At 42.5% G+C, this 14,029-nt stretch overlaps 1 protein-coding gene across 1 annotated transcript in view; it reads right to left on the bottom strand.

The window, feature by feature from the left end:
- The window catches only part of GTPBP4 (GTP binding protein 4), a 140,212-nt gene extending 126,533 nt beyond the window's left edge, over positions 1–13,679 (bottom strand). The window contains exons 1-4 of the mRNA XM_033931552.1: positions 13,527–13,679; positions 11,686–11,856; positions 6,808–6,911; positions 6,585–6,721 (exon numbers count right to left, since the gene is read on the bottom strand). Coding sequence (XP_033787443.1) covers positions 6,585–6,721; positions 6,808–6,911; positions 11,686–11,856; positions 13,527–13,574 — 460 coding nt within the window. The 5' untranslated portion in view covers positions 13,575–13,679. The remainder of the gene's footprint in view (positions 1–6,584; positions 6,722–6,807; positions 6,912–11,685; positions 11,857–13,526) is intronic.
- Positions 13,680–14,029: the final 350 nt, after the last annotated feature.

The following is a 14,029-nucleotide window of genomic DNA, read 5'->3' on the forward strand; positions in this document are numbered from 1 at the left end:
TAAGTTAGGTGGTGGGGTAGCACTTTATATCAAAGAGAACATTAAGACAACCAGGATCACAGATGTCAAGTATACTGGGGAATACATCTGGGTAAACTTGGCCAGAGGTGGAGAAAAATGCCTGTACCTTGGTGTGGTATACAGACCTCCGAGACAATCGGAGGAAAAGGATGCAGAATTAATTGAAGACATTGAGAATATTACCTTACGGGGGGAGGCTGTTCTATTAGGAGACTTCAACATGCCTGATGTAGACTGGAACACACTATCAGCGACAGCTTGTGATAGCAAAAGGATATTAACATCCATGAAGGGAGTACAGCTCAAACAAATGGTACTAGAGCCCACTAGGGCCCAGGCCATCCTGGACCTGGTACTTACGAATGGGGAAAGCGTCTCGGACGTCTCAGTGGGAGAGACGCTAGCCACCAGTGACCATAACATGGTATGGTTTAACCTTAAGAAAGGCTTCCCTAGATCACAAACAAAAACAAGGGTACTCAATTTCAGGGGCACGGACTTCGCACGCATGGGAGATTTCGTCTACCAGACGCTGCAGGTTCAAGAAGTAACTGATAATGTGGAAGCTTTGTGGACAACCTTGAAATCGATCCTTCATGAGGCAACTATCCGCTACATAAAATCGGTAACCAAACAACAAAGAAAAAGGAAACCCCAATGGTTCACAGATGAGGTATCATACCTCGTCAAGGAGAAGAAAAGAGCATTTCTATCATACAAACGCATGGGGGAAAAAGAAGCAAACATTGAGTACAGGACAAAGTCTGCAGCGGTCAAAACAGAAGTCAGGGAGGCCAAACTTCGTATGGAAGAAACTCTAACAAAGAACATCAAGAAAGGGGACAAATCCTTCTTCAGATACGTTAGCGACAGGAAAAAGAACACAAACGGGATAGTACGCCTTAGAACGCCAGACGGGAATTATGTGGAAGCTGACTCCGATAAAGCCAAACTACTGAATGATTACTTCTGTTCAGTCTTTACCTGCGAGGCACCAGGGCACGGGCCTCGGCTGGATGCAAAGCAAAGCATGAATGACCCATTTCAGGAGTTTGAGTTCACACCAGCTGATGTTTACAGAGAACTGTCAAGACAAGGTGAACAAAGCCATGGGACCGGACAATCTGCACCCAAGAGTGCTCAGAGAGCTATGCGATGTTTTGGCGGAACCGCTAGCCATGCTCTTCAATCTCTCCCTAAGTTCGGGGAGGGTCCCCCTGGACTGGAAAACTGCCAATGTTGTTCCTCTGCACAAAAAGGGTTGCAGAGCGGAGGCTGCGAATTATAGACCAGTAAGTCTCACATCAATAGTGTGTAAACTCATGGAAACTCTACTTAAAGGGAAATTAGACATGATATTGGATGAGGGGAATCTGAGGGATCCCTGTCAACATGGATTCACTAGGGGCAGGTCATGCCAGTCCAATCTCATCAGCTTCTTTGATTGGGTGACAGGAAAGCTTGACTTGGGAGAGTCTCTGGACATAGTATACTTGGATTTCAGTAAAGCTTTTGACAGTGTCCCACACCGTAGACTATTAAACAAGATGAAATCGATGGGGTTAGGTGAGAAACTAACTGCATGGGTCAACGAATGGCTAAGTGGAAGACTTCAGAGAGTGGTGGTCAATGGCACCCTCTCTGAGACATCGGAAGTGACTAGCGGAGTGCCGCAGGGCTCAGTCCTGGGACCATCCCTTTTTAACATATTCATAAGGGACTTGACCCGAGGGCTTCAGGGAAAAATAGCGCTGTTTGCCGACGACGCCAAACTGTGTAATATAGTAGGTGAAAGCGATCTCACGGATGGTATGGTGCAGGATCTGATCAAGTTGGAAAACTGGTCCTCAACATGGCAGCTGGGCTTCAACGCAAAGAAGTGTAAGGTGATGCATCTCGGCAGCAGAAATCCATGCAGAACATACACCTTGAATAGAGAAACACTAGCTACGACCTCAGAAGAACGGGACTTGGGAGTAATCATCAGTGCAGACATGAAGGCTGCCAAACAGGTAGAGAAGGCCTCATCCAAGGCAAGGCGGATGATGGGATGTATCAATAGAAGCTTCGTCAGCCGTAAACCTGAAGTCATAATGCCACTGTACAGAGCCATGGTGAGACCTCATCTGGAGTACTGTGTGCAATTCTGGAGGCCACATTACCGTAAAGATGTACTTCGAGTTGAGTCGGTCCAGCGAATGGCCACTAGGATGGTCTCCAGACTCAAGGGTCTCTCATACGAGGAAAGACTGGGTAAGTTGCAGCTCTACTCTCAAGAGGAGCGCAGGGAGAGGGGTGACATGATTGAGACATTTAAGTACGTCACGGGTCGTGTCGAGGTGGAAAACGACATATTCTTTCCTAAGGGACCTTTAGTCACAAGGGGGCACCCGCTCAAACTCAGAGGAGGGAGATTTGGTGGTGACACTAGGAAGTATTTCTTTACAGAAAGGGTGGTGGATCACTGGAACAAACTACCGGTGCAGGTGATCAAGGCCACTAGCGTGCTCGACTTTAAGAATAAATGGGACATCCACGTGGGATCTCTACGTGGGTCGAGAAGCACTCTGACTTAATGGGGTGGGACAGTAGAGTGGGCAGACTTGATGGGCTACAGCCCTTTTCTGCCGTCATCTTTCTATGTTTCTATGTCCAATCAGTATGCACTATATCTGACTAATCAGGAGGTTGCTTTCATCAGCCAATCACAGTCCAGACATCTAGGTAATAGGGGCTTTTTGGGTTTCATGCACTTTCTGCATCAACCATGAACAAGACACAGAACCTGATGTTGAAGGCTTTTCCTTGTGAGATACTCTTCTGCAGGTTTGGAGGTTCTGGCAGGTTTGGAGTACTAAGATGGATCCGCCCTCCCCCTCTAGGTTCACCTGCAGGGCATTTATTCAGCTTCCCAGTGAGATCCTGGTTTTCTCAGGGTCCCACCCTTCTCACCGATTCTTTGTTGCTCTGATGGCTCTAAGACTGAAACAGACTTAGGCCTCCCTTTTGGAACAGACAAGGAATAATAGGGTAAATTCTCAGGTTTTGGAGTCCGTCCTTCCTTGTGTTCCACTTTCTTTTAAAATACAGGGTTTTGGACTGTCACAAGAGGTAGACAAGCCTATGTCCAGTTGTTCATGTGCATCAACACATGCTTTCCATGTCCTACAATTATTTCTGTAAACCGAGTCGAGCTCTATTGTAGGGCTGAATCGGTATATCAAACCAAAGATTGGATTGGATCATGCCTCATCTCAGTTACTGCGTGAGTGGTCAGATGAGTGTCATGCCAGGGTTATCAACAGTTTGTCGCCAGTGCCTGCAGTTTGGTCTGCGGGGCTGCAAGGGCTGTAGGGCTTCAAGATAATGAAGGGAACAGACTTAGTAAATCAAGATAATGAAGGGAATACATGTTCCAGCTGAACCAGAACGTACGCAGGTAAGTCTCAGTTAGGGCACTGGTCTTTGACCTAAGGGCTGCCGCATGAGTAGACTGCTGGGCATGATGGACCAGTGATCTGACCCAGCAGCGGCAATTCTTATGTTCTTAAAGCATGTTACAAGCCAGCGATGATGGACATCTAAAGGTACATCCGGATCTGGTAGATGCAGAAGCACTCAAGTTGAACATGTGAAATGTGGAAAAGGTGCTCTTCAGCACCAAAAGCACCTTCTGTCTATTTGGTAACCATAATCAGGCCCACATCTACATGAGGAGCTTTCCTGGAGAGGCGTTCAAGCCTGAATGCCTCAACCTCACTGTGAAGCATCCTTTGAAGATCATGGTTTGGGGTTGCATGGCTTCCAGTGGCGTTGGAAATCTACACATCATCGATGGAATGGTCAGTGGGACCAAATACATCACAATACTGCAAAAATGTATGGTGCCATCAGCTCAGCAGCTGTTTCCAGGCCAGTTCCTCTTCCAAGATGACAATGCACCTTGCCATTGCTCCAAACAGGTGATCAACTGGAAGCATCAGAACACCGAGTCAATCAACTGGCCTGCCTAACCTCCAGATCTAAATCCGATCGAGAACTTGTGGGACAAGGTAGGCAGGGAGATATCCAACATCACAACGTAAGTTGATTGAGTCGCTCATTACAGCCTGGAACTACGTTATCACTCATGATCACCTCATCAAACTGGTTCATTCAATACTGACACAGTGCAGACAGGTGATCAAGAACAGAGGGTGGCCCACTAAATACTGAGCCATCACTGATACAAATAGCCTTTTTCAAGGTCACCTACATGAAGGAAAGATGAAGCTTGTATGTACTTTTTTGGCCAGTGAAGTACATTACTCGATTTACGCAGAAAAACAATTAACATGGTAACTTTAACATACAAACCCAGAAATTTAAGGTCAAGCTAAAATAAAAAGTTGATACTAATAGCCAAAAGTATCCCTTATAAGTGGTACACAGACAAATCTAATGGGTCAACATAAAAAATTAAAATAAAAAGGTCAGAAAGTTGAAAGAATGCAAATTCAAAAGTGGTTCCAGACTTTTGCATACCACTGAAGGAAAGCATTGGGCAAAACTGAAAGGAGCTATATTATAAGGGCAACAATCCATTTTTTAAGTAAAAGTAAGAGGAAAAGAAAGCCACTTTGGTTCTCAAAAGTAGTATCTGAGAAGGAAAAAGAAGTTAGTTTTCATAAACTACAAAAGATTGTAGAAAGAGGAAAACGGGCAAAAATATCTGGAAAATTTAAGAAAGGATGGTTGAGTGGTCAGAAAAGCAAAGATGCAAATGGAAGAGAAAATAGCCAACACAGTAAAATAGGGGGGGGGGGGGAAGACATTTTTTAGATATATTTTAGTGATAGGAGGAAATGAAGAAGTGGCATTGTAAGACTCAAAGGAGAAGGGCGGAGATATTTAGAAGCTGATAAAGATAAGGCTGAATTACTTAACAAATACAGTGGTGCCTCACACAACGAACTTAATCCGTTCCAGGAGCAAGTTTGTTATGTGAAACGTTCGTTGTGTGAAACGCGTTTTCCCATAAGAATACATGTAAAACAAAATAATTCGTTCTGCAGCCCTGTTTTCCCATAAGAATACATGTAAAACAAAATAATTCGTTCTGCAGCCCTACATTTCCCTCCCTCCACCTCACCTTATATGCAGAGTTTGCCAGCTTTCTTTTTCACCCAGCCGCACGCTTTCAAAAAGCTGTGCACGCGCAGCTGCTGAAGTTGATCAATGTTCTCCTCTCCTGCAACTTCCGGTTTCCGGTTGCGTCAGAGGAGAAGATTGAACAACAGAGCATGCGCGCATGTGCTGCTCTTTGAAAGTGTGTGGCTGGCCGAAAAAGAAAGCCGGAAAACTCGGCATCTAAGGTAAGGTGGAGGGAGATGATGGAACACTGCATTCAGACAGGAGGGTGCTGCTGTTCCCGGCTCACATTAGGAAGCGGCGAGAGTAGTTCCGCCCCCCCCCCGGGCCCCTCGGGCGACTTCGTTGTGTGAAACGAAGTTCGTTATAGGGAGCAAGACAAAAAGTTCGTTATGCGCAGCGTTCGCTGTACGAGGCGTCCGTTATGCGAGGCACCACTGTATTTAAGAAAATAATAATTGCTATACTAGGACAGACCAAAGGTCCATCAAGCCCAGTATCCTGTTTCCAACAGTGGCCAACCCAGGTCCCAAGAACTTAGCTAGATTCCAAATTTTGCACCATTGACACAAGGGCTGAAATTTTGTCAATTTTCAGGGTCAATTATTAAAAAAAAAAAAAAAGTGGCTGAGTCTTTTTCTATCTAGTCCCATCTGAAAGAGGAAATATTACTCTACAAGATTTATATTTATTTGTTTTGCAATGCAACCCTTATTGAAATATGTGTTTAAAAGCGTGGGATATTTTGTATGCACGGCCCATGATATACACATATCACAATGTATATGAAATAGGTGTTGCGCTGGTCCATGGTGGCTTTGCCACTACTGGTTTCCAAATGAGCAAACCTCATCACCATAGGGGCCACACCCAATAATCATGCAACCACAGCCACAGGTGGGTTTCTTTTCCACAGGATCGCAAGCCTATTTACATTATGGTTTTTGTTGCCAAAGGGATTATAGGATTTCTTCTGTAAAGACTCATATTCAGTGAGGAAAAGGGCTTCACGATAAAGGCAAACTGGGATGCTTGTTCTAGCTTTGCTCCTGAGCGTCTGATCAGTAGCTTCTACTCACATGCTAATTTCTGTTACTGGCAACATTAGCGCATAGTAATTAATTTTTTTTTAAAAATGGAAAATCAACTGTTTTCTGGCTGTGGTAAGAATGGCTTTAGTGGCGGGAAAAATCCATGTAAGGATGTGTTAAGGTCACCTATCAGCACAGCATAGCAAAAGGACCGCTAAGATGACAAATGTCAGTCCAAAATAAGGACCAGTATTAAGAAGTCACAGGTATTCCAATCACTTCTCGTCTCTTTTTATTTCTGAACAAACAATAATGCTACAACATTTTGCCCTTTATGCGGAAGAAACCTAACGAAACAAACCTAATGTAACAAAATGCACAGAAAACTGTGTCAAGCTATACCTTGCTCAAGATACTCCAGACTCTGCTTCTGCCTCTTGATAATAGTGCACATGCGGCCCAGAGCAGCGCGTTTCAACTGTTTGCATCGGTACATGGAATCACCATATTTCATCAGCCGCACATAGTCCTTGGCCACACTTAAAAATGGAACAGATCAAGTGAAAAACTTTCACATACATTCAAGGTGGGAAACAGAAGAAATAAGGAGACAAAACTGTCTTACTTGTCAATGAGGTTCTTGGCAATATTAATCTGTCCCAAAGCCAATTTGTAATGGTCTTTGTCATAAAGAACATTCATCAAATCCGCATAAAAAGGGTGAACATCCTTTGGGAAAAAAAAATAATAATAATCCACACTTATTACTGTTTAATTGTAAAGAGCTTTAACATATGCAGAAAACAATAGTCTTACATTTTCATTCTTTAACTTATACAGAACTTTGTATTTTACTGAGAAGGAAATAACATGTTTTGGATTGTTGCTGCCCTCTCTCCTTGACAATGTAACCATCCTCCACAGCATGATATAACTACCCTCCCCTCTCTTGCAACAATGAAACCTTCCTCTACAATGTGTTGTAAATTTCCCCCTCCTGTAACAGAATCTACAATGTGATGTAACTATTTCCCCATGATGCTGCATGTGCCTTTTTATCTTCTAAATTGCCTAGAACCTGTCTGGACTGGGTAAGGGTGATTAAGAAATCCTGATTAGATTAGATTTGTTTCATACATATCCATACAAATCACTTATTCCTAGAAAAATTGGCTGCAGTATATCTGTTTGAGATAAAACATATAGAAAGGGGCTGGCATTGGGGCACCATGAAAGCAGTTGGCTATATATATATATATATATATGTGGCATTTTTATAACTGGATACCTAGATGCAGTATACCGAGTGATAATTTTATAACGGCATCTGAGAGCCAAGATTCCATCATAGAATACTAGTGAAAATGTGAAAAAAAAAATACTGAGTGAAGCGGAGTGGAGCAGGTAGATATGAGTCACTTGCTTACTCTTTCCAAATATATTAGGACTAGGGGGCATGTACTGAAGCAGCTAAGTAGTAAATTTAAAACAAATAGGAAAAACTATTTCTTCATTCAACGTGTAATTAAACACTGGAATTCATTGCCAGGGAATGTGGTGAAAGCAGTTAGCTTAACAGGGTTTAAAATAGGTTTGGAGAATTTCCTAATAGAGAAGTCCATAAAGCAGCATAAAATACGTTCTCGTAGTTTTTTGGATTTTGCCAGGAACTAGTGATCTGGGTTGGCCACTATTGGAACAGGATACTTGGTTTGATGGGCCTGCGGTCTGTCCCAGTATGGCAGATCTTATGCTCTTATAACAATAAGAACATAAGAACATAAGCATTGCCTCCGCCGGGTCAGACCAGGGGTCCATCGCGCCCGGCAGTCCGCTCCCGCGGCGGCCCTCCAGGTCCATGACCTGAAAATGTTCCCTACCTAACCTAAAAAGTCCATATCCTATTTGCTCAGTGTCCTGTGAGGTAAACCTCTATCTGTACCCCGTTATTCCCTTCGCTTCCAAGAAGTCATCCAGTCCCTTTTTGAACCTCAGAATTGTACTCTGGCTTATCACCTCTCCGGGAAGCGCGTTCCAGGTGTCTACCACCCGTTGAGTGAAGAAGAACTTTCTTGCATTTGTTTTGAATCTGTCTCCTCTCAGTTTCTCTGAGTGACCTCTTGTTTTAGTTGCCCCTGCTAGTTTAAAGAATCTGTCCCTCTCCACCTTCTCTATGCCTTTCATGATTTTATAAGTCTGTATCATGTCCCCTCTCAGTCTCCGCTTTTCCAGGGTAAAGAGCCCCAGCCTGTCTAACCGTTCGGCATATGAGAGGTTCTCCATACCCTTTATCATCCTCGTTGCTCTCCTCTGGACCCTCTCGAGTATTGCCATGTCCTTCTTGAGGTATGGCGACCAGTATTGGACGCAGTATTCCAGATGTGGGCGCACCATTGCTCGATACAGTGGCAGGATAACTTCCTTCGTTCTGGTAGTGATACCCTTTTTGATAATGCCCAGCATTCTGCTCGCTTTTTTTGAGGCCGCTGCACATTGCGCCTCCGGCTTCATTGTGTTATCCACCAATACCCCCAGATCTTTTTCTTGGCTGCCTTCCCCGAGTACCCTCCCTCCCATCGTATAGCTGTACCTGGAGTTCCCCTTCCCTATGTGCAAGACCTTACATTTCTCCACATTGAAGCTCATCTGCCATTTTTTTGCCCACTCACTCAGTTTGTTCAGGTCGCTCTGCAGGTCTTTGCATTCCTCAAATCCAGCCCTCCAAAAGGTCTCACAAGATAAGAAATACCAAAGTTGAGTATCATCGCTGAAGAAGAGTCAAGGCGCACCTTATATCGCCCCTCATCAGCAATTGAAAGCATACACCCTGGTATCTTCCAGTTCCCTCATCCCCACCCACCCTACCCCACCCCGATACCTTAGATACAATTATACCCAGCTGTATCCGGAAAATCCATTCAATGCTTGGCTTTGTGCTCTAATAAATGTTGACTGGATATAATATCCCCAAATGGAAAGGAAAACTTTCTGTCTTTTAGGATGCAGCCTTGCTCTGTAAGATTCCCATACCATTAAAGTGTGGAATTTGTTCCTCCCAGTACCAAAAGATTGGCTGTGTAACCAATGATTCAGGATACTTTTCTTCCCCACTGTATAAGCTTTATCCAAAAATAATAACTTTTCTCTACAATCTCTATCTCCATATAAGGTTAATTTATTAAATAAAATTCCCAACAATGTTGCAAATAAAGTTATGATAGCCATTCAAAAGGCATATATTTTCCTGCATTGCTATATGTCATGGTAAAAAGTATTGTCACCAGTACAATTTTAAACACTGTGGGATAACAACACTTCCTGTGCAGAAGGCTGCTACCAATAACCTTGGGGCCAAAGCAAGACTGAAGGGCATCACCCTGAACTGGAACTGCTGGCCCAGGACCTCAAAACAAACAAACAAAAAAACAACCCACTGATGTGGAGGCCAAATAGGGATATGAAAATATGCCTCCTTGAAGTCAGGACTGTGAGAAACTCCCCTAGTTGCACCTAAGAGATGACAGACCATAAGGTTTCCATTTCAAAATGCAAGACCCGGAGGAAAACAGTTTAGGCCGTTGAGGTCCAGAATGTCATAATTCAACCTTTTTGTTTCCTTTAAAAACAATTGGTGTTTTCGAGGTATATTAAGTCCATTCACATTTAAACTTCCCAATCTTATCTTACTTCCATTCATTCTTTCAATAACCCTTTCATTTTATTCTCTTCAACCTTTCTATCCTTACAGATCTTACAATTTTTTTACAGACCCCCCTTAATTCCCCAACCACTCCCCTCCACCCATTCCCATCTTCCCTCTCTCTCCCACGTCTCCTTCCCCCTTTCATCCCTTCCTCTAAGACTTTGTGTGATTCACTCACCCACCTCAATATAACTTATCAAACTTCAAGCTTCTCCCCCCTCCCTCTCAACATTCACACATCCCAACCACTTTCTTCACAATTATGCCTAATTATATTCATTGCTTCATCTAAATCGTTTAAACGAACAACTTATCATTAACTTATTTTCAAACTACGTTATATCATAGTCATTAATCTTGCATCAGTCTATCCATCAAGCAGAGGCCAAAGTGCCCTTAGATTCCTGCGATTCCTGCTCCAGTTGCTGTTCCTCCTGTTGCCTTTTCTTAGATCTAGCAGTAGACTCCTGCCAACTATACTTTTCCAGTTTTTGTAATGCTGTTAAGCCAGTAACCGGCCCAGTCGGTTCTATCAGGCCCTCCTTACATAAATAATCCTCTGCTTCAGACACAGTTATAATTTTCTTATGAGTACCACTGATTGTTATCAAAAGGCCAAATGGAAACAACCATTTATAACGTAAATTCTTCTGTTTCAAAACTGTAAGAATTGGGCGAAATTCCCTCCTCTTTTGCAAAGTAATAGCAGATAAATCCTGAAATATCTCAATGTTATAGGTCTGCCAGGTTACCATACCTAGTTCTCTGGCCTTACGTATCAATCGCTCTTTATCCACAAAATTATGCAGGCATACAATTATATCCTGAGGCTTTTCAGACATTCTGGATCCTGCCATCCTGTGAGCCCTGTCTATTTTCATTATGGCTAGGGAAGATTCTTCTGCACTCTCAGATGTTAACATAAAGGCAAATATTTCCTGCGCCACATTCACAACGTCTTTATATACCTCAGTGTCAGGGACCCTTCATATCCGCAAATTCCGCCGCCGAATCTCCAAATCTTCTATACGATTCACACAGTCTTTCAATTGCTCTTGGGTGTCCCCCGCCTGGCCTCCTGTGGTCAACACCATTTCTTGCTCGCCAACTTGCCGTTCAGTCTCCTCTACTCATCCCAACAGGTGCACTAAATCTTGCCTTATTTCTTTTACAGCGTCTTTAATTTTCCCCTTCACCCTTTATTTCCAGGGCCCACTGCTGAAGCTCTTCCTATATGGCCGAAACCACTGGGTCTCCATGTCTCCTTCAGGGAAGAACTGTTCGTTCTATCTCCTCCTCTGACGCACTCTCTCCTGACTTACATGACGTCTCATGGGCGTTTCCCAGACCACACCGGAGACCACCTTTCTCCTTCCCTCTTTCCTGAGAGCAGCTCTCCTCAGGTTTTTTTCCACCAGCATCTCTTCTCTCAGTTCTCCAAAGAATCCTTTTCCTTTTCTTTGCATAGAGGGGGGTTTGGAGCCGCTGAGATCAGCGCTCCCTCCTCAGCCTGCCACCAATCCAGTAACCTAAACCACCTGAGGTAGAGAAATACCAATCATGTCACTAGATGAGTTAATTTTGCTTACCTTCAATTTGCTGGTAGGGGACTTTACCCACTTGTCTGGACAAATCAAGCAGCAACAATTAGGAATGTCCTTCACTGAAACCGAAACCTACCACTCTTCACCAACTTATGAGTCATGAATATTTAGTGAAAAAAGTACATTCCTGGATAACTAGAAGAAATATAATTAAAACTTTACTCCTATTTAACAGCAAGATGAAAGAGCAACTTACATCCAATTTAGGGAAGTCTGTTAAAATCTGTGAGAGACGGTCATGGTAATTTTGCTGCGTGTATTTGACTTTTCTCATGTAAAAATGCCGAATGCGGTTGATTTGGTAATGTTTGTGAATCACTGTTGGTGTCTTTCGCTGAGTCTTCGATAGTGTAATATCAATGAAGTCCTACAATTAAGCAAAAAAAGACTGACTTTCTTCAGAATAAAGAGCTGTATTGTATTATTAACCATCACTAACAACACTATGTATTACTACTACTGATCATTTCTATAGCGCTGCTAGACATAAACAGCACTGTATACTAAACACATAAGAGACAGTTCCTGCTAGACAGAGCTTACAATCTAATCAACACAGACAAAGAAGATAAATAAAGAATTAGGGAATTATTTATTTGCAGTCATTTACTATGTTATATTCCATCTTGGCATACAAAGTATTTCCTATTCTGAAGAAAGTCTTTAAACCAGTTTAAAACTATGCCCTCAATACTTTTTTCATTAAGTTTTATCACGCTCTCTCCTTTGCACTCACTTCTTCAACTTTCCTCCCTCATTCCACTCTTTCATTAGGGAGAGAAAAATGTAACCACACCTACCCTTTCGTCACTCCCTTGCCCTTACCCTCTCCTCACCCTTTCCTACCCCACTCATATCCATTATCTTATTCAGTGCTTAGGTCCCCTTTCATCTCTATCATTGGAACTTAGGTCCAAGTCCCCATGTATCAAGTTTTAGACACCCCAGAAATCTAACGTGGATTTCTTCAAGCAGTCATATAACTGAAATTTTATTAAACGTTCAGACTTTATGATTTATTATTTTTGATTTTTGATCAATATTCTTTTGCTGATTTTGCCGTTACCTGTGCTAAAAAACAAACAAACCTGACATCCTCTCCCCCCCTTTTATCAAGAATTCTATGAGCATCAGAGTATTTACCTTGCCAGCCCATGTAGAAACCTTTACCGCAGCTTTGTAAAAGAGAGGGAGGGGGATGAGTGTATCAGAAGTAAAATAACACCATACAAATGAACAAAATCAAATGACTGCAAAAAGATTTTTTCTTTAAATAACATGTGTGTATAGATAGATAGATAGATAGATAAATAGATAAATAAATATAGAGAGAGAGAGAGAAAGATTAACTAAGGCTTTTCTCTTATTACACTAAAGTATAGAATGTCTGTCTATCAACAGGAATTAGTGTCTGAACCATCATCTGTTTGAGGTGGTAGCTGGAATGCACATAAAAAGAAGTAGAAAAGAGAACAAGTACAACATATTTAGAAATGGGGATCAGGTGTCAACCGAGAGCAGCAGAGAAGGGAAACAAGACATCTTTATGCATCAGCTATATCAGCCGTTCTCTCTTCCTGTCATCTTTCTGGAGTGTAATGCCACTGATGAATACTAATTCCAACCCTTAACTTAGATATCATAATTAAAACAGCATATCCTAAAGCACAAGAACGGACTTCTGAAGGTTTAGGAGCTCAAACAAGGTCTCAATAAAAGTCCGTGGCCATAACAATAATCATGCATACAAAGACGTGCCAATATTTACTTGATAGTATTTCCACTTAAAAAAATCTCCACTGAATTAATACGAATTCTTTAATATAATACAGGGGAAACCAGGAATAATTCGGCTAGGGGCAGGGGACAATTTAGCTGGTAGGTAGAGCACTAGAAACATAACAACACGTGTTCAGAACTCAGCCGGCGCCTGTATTCAAGAAACAAGAACTGACCAAGTTGTTATAACACGCTACTGATTTCAAGTACAGGAAAAAGAGAGAGACACAAAAGCCCAACCCTGTAATAGTTTCTTACTTTGGCAGAAGGTACCACCATAATCTTCTTGAAATTATAGAGCGCCATGCTGCCTGCCTGACGTACTTCCTCGAAAGAGCGACGAGAGGCAGAAGCAGCGCCTGCGCGGACAAAAACGGAAGTGTGTGGAAGAACTGCAGGATTTCCTCTATGGAATCAAAAAACTTTATTATACACGTTCTACCAAGAAAGTTCACAAAGGGGGAAAAAATATTGAGATGCCAAAATTCGCTCTTGAGGAATATGTCATTATCACACCCTTTCAAGCACTATTTTCTCACTGATCAGAGTTCAGTACCAGTGCATTGGTCTTGATCACTGCTTTCATTAGAAGCAAGCTTTACAGAAGTAAGCCAAGTAAGTGATCCAACCAGTAAGAAGAAATATGAACACACCTGCAGCCTACTGTTTCCCCTTGCCCTGGTCCTCTGTCCCTTTTTACTTTACTGCAAGTACCTGTGATCTGAAATCGATATACATACTTTTAACTACAGGGTAGAAGA

Source organism: Geotrypetes seraphini, chromosome 2, assembly GCF_902459505.1.
Source record: "Geotrypetes seraphini chromosome 2, aGeoSer1.1, whole genome shotgun sequence".
Classification (NCBI taxonomy): domain Eukaryota; kingdom Metazoa; phylum Chordata; class Amphibia; order Gymnophiona; family Dermophiidae; genus Geotrypetes; species Geotrypetes seraphini.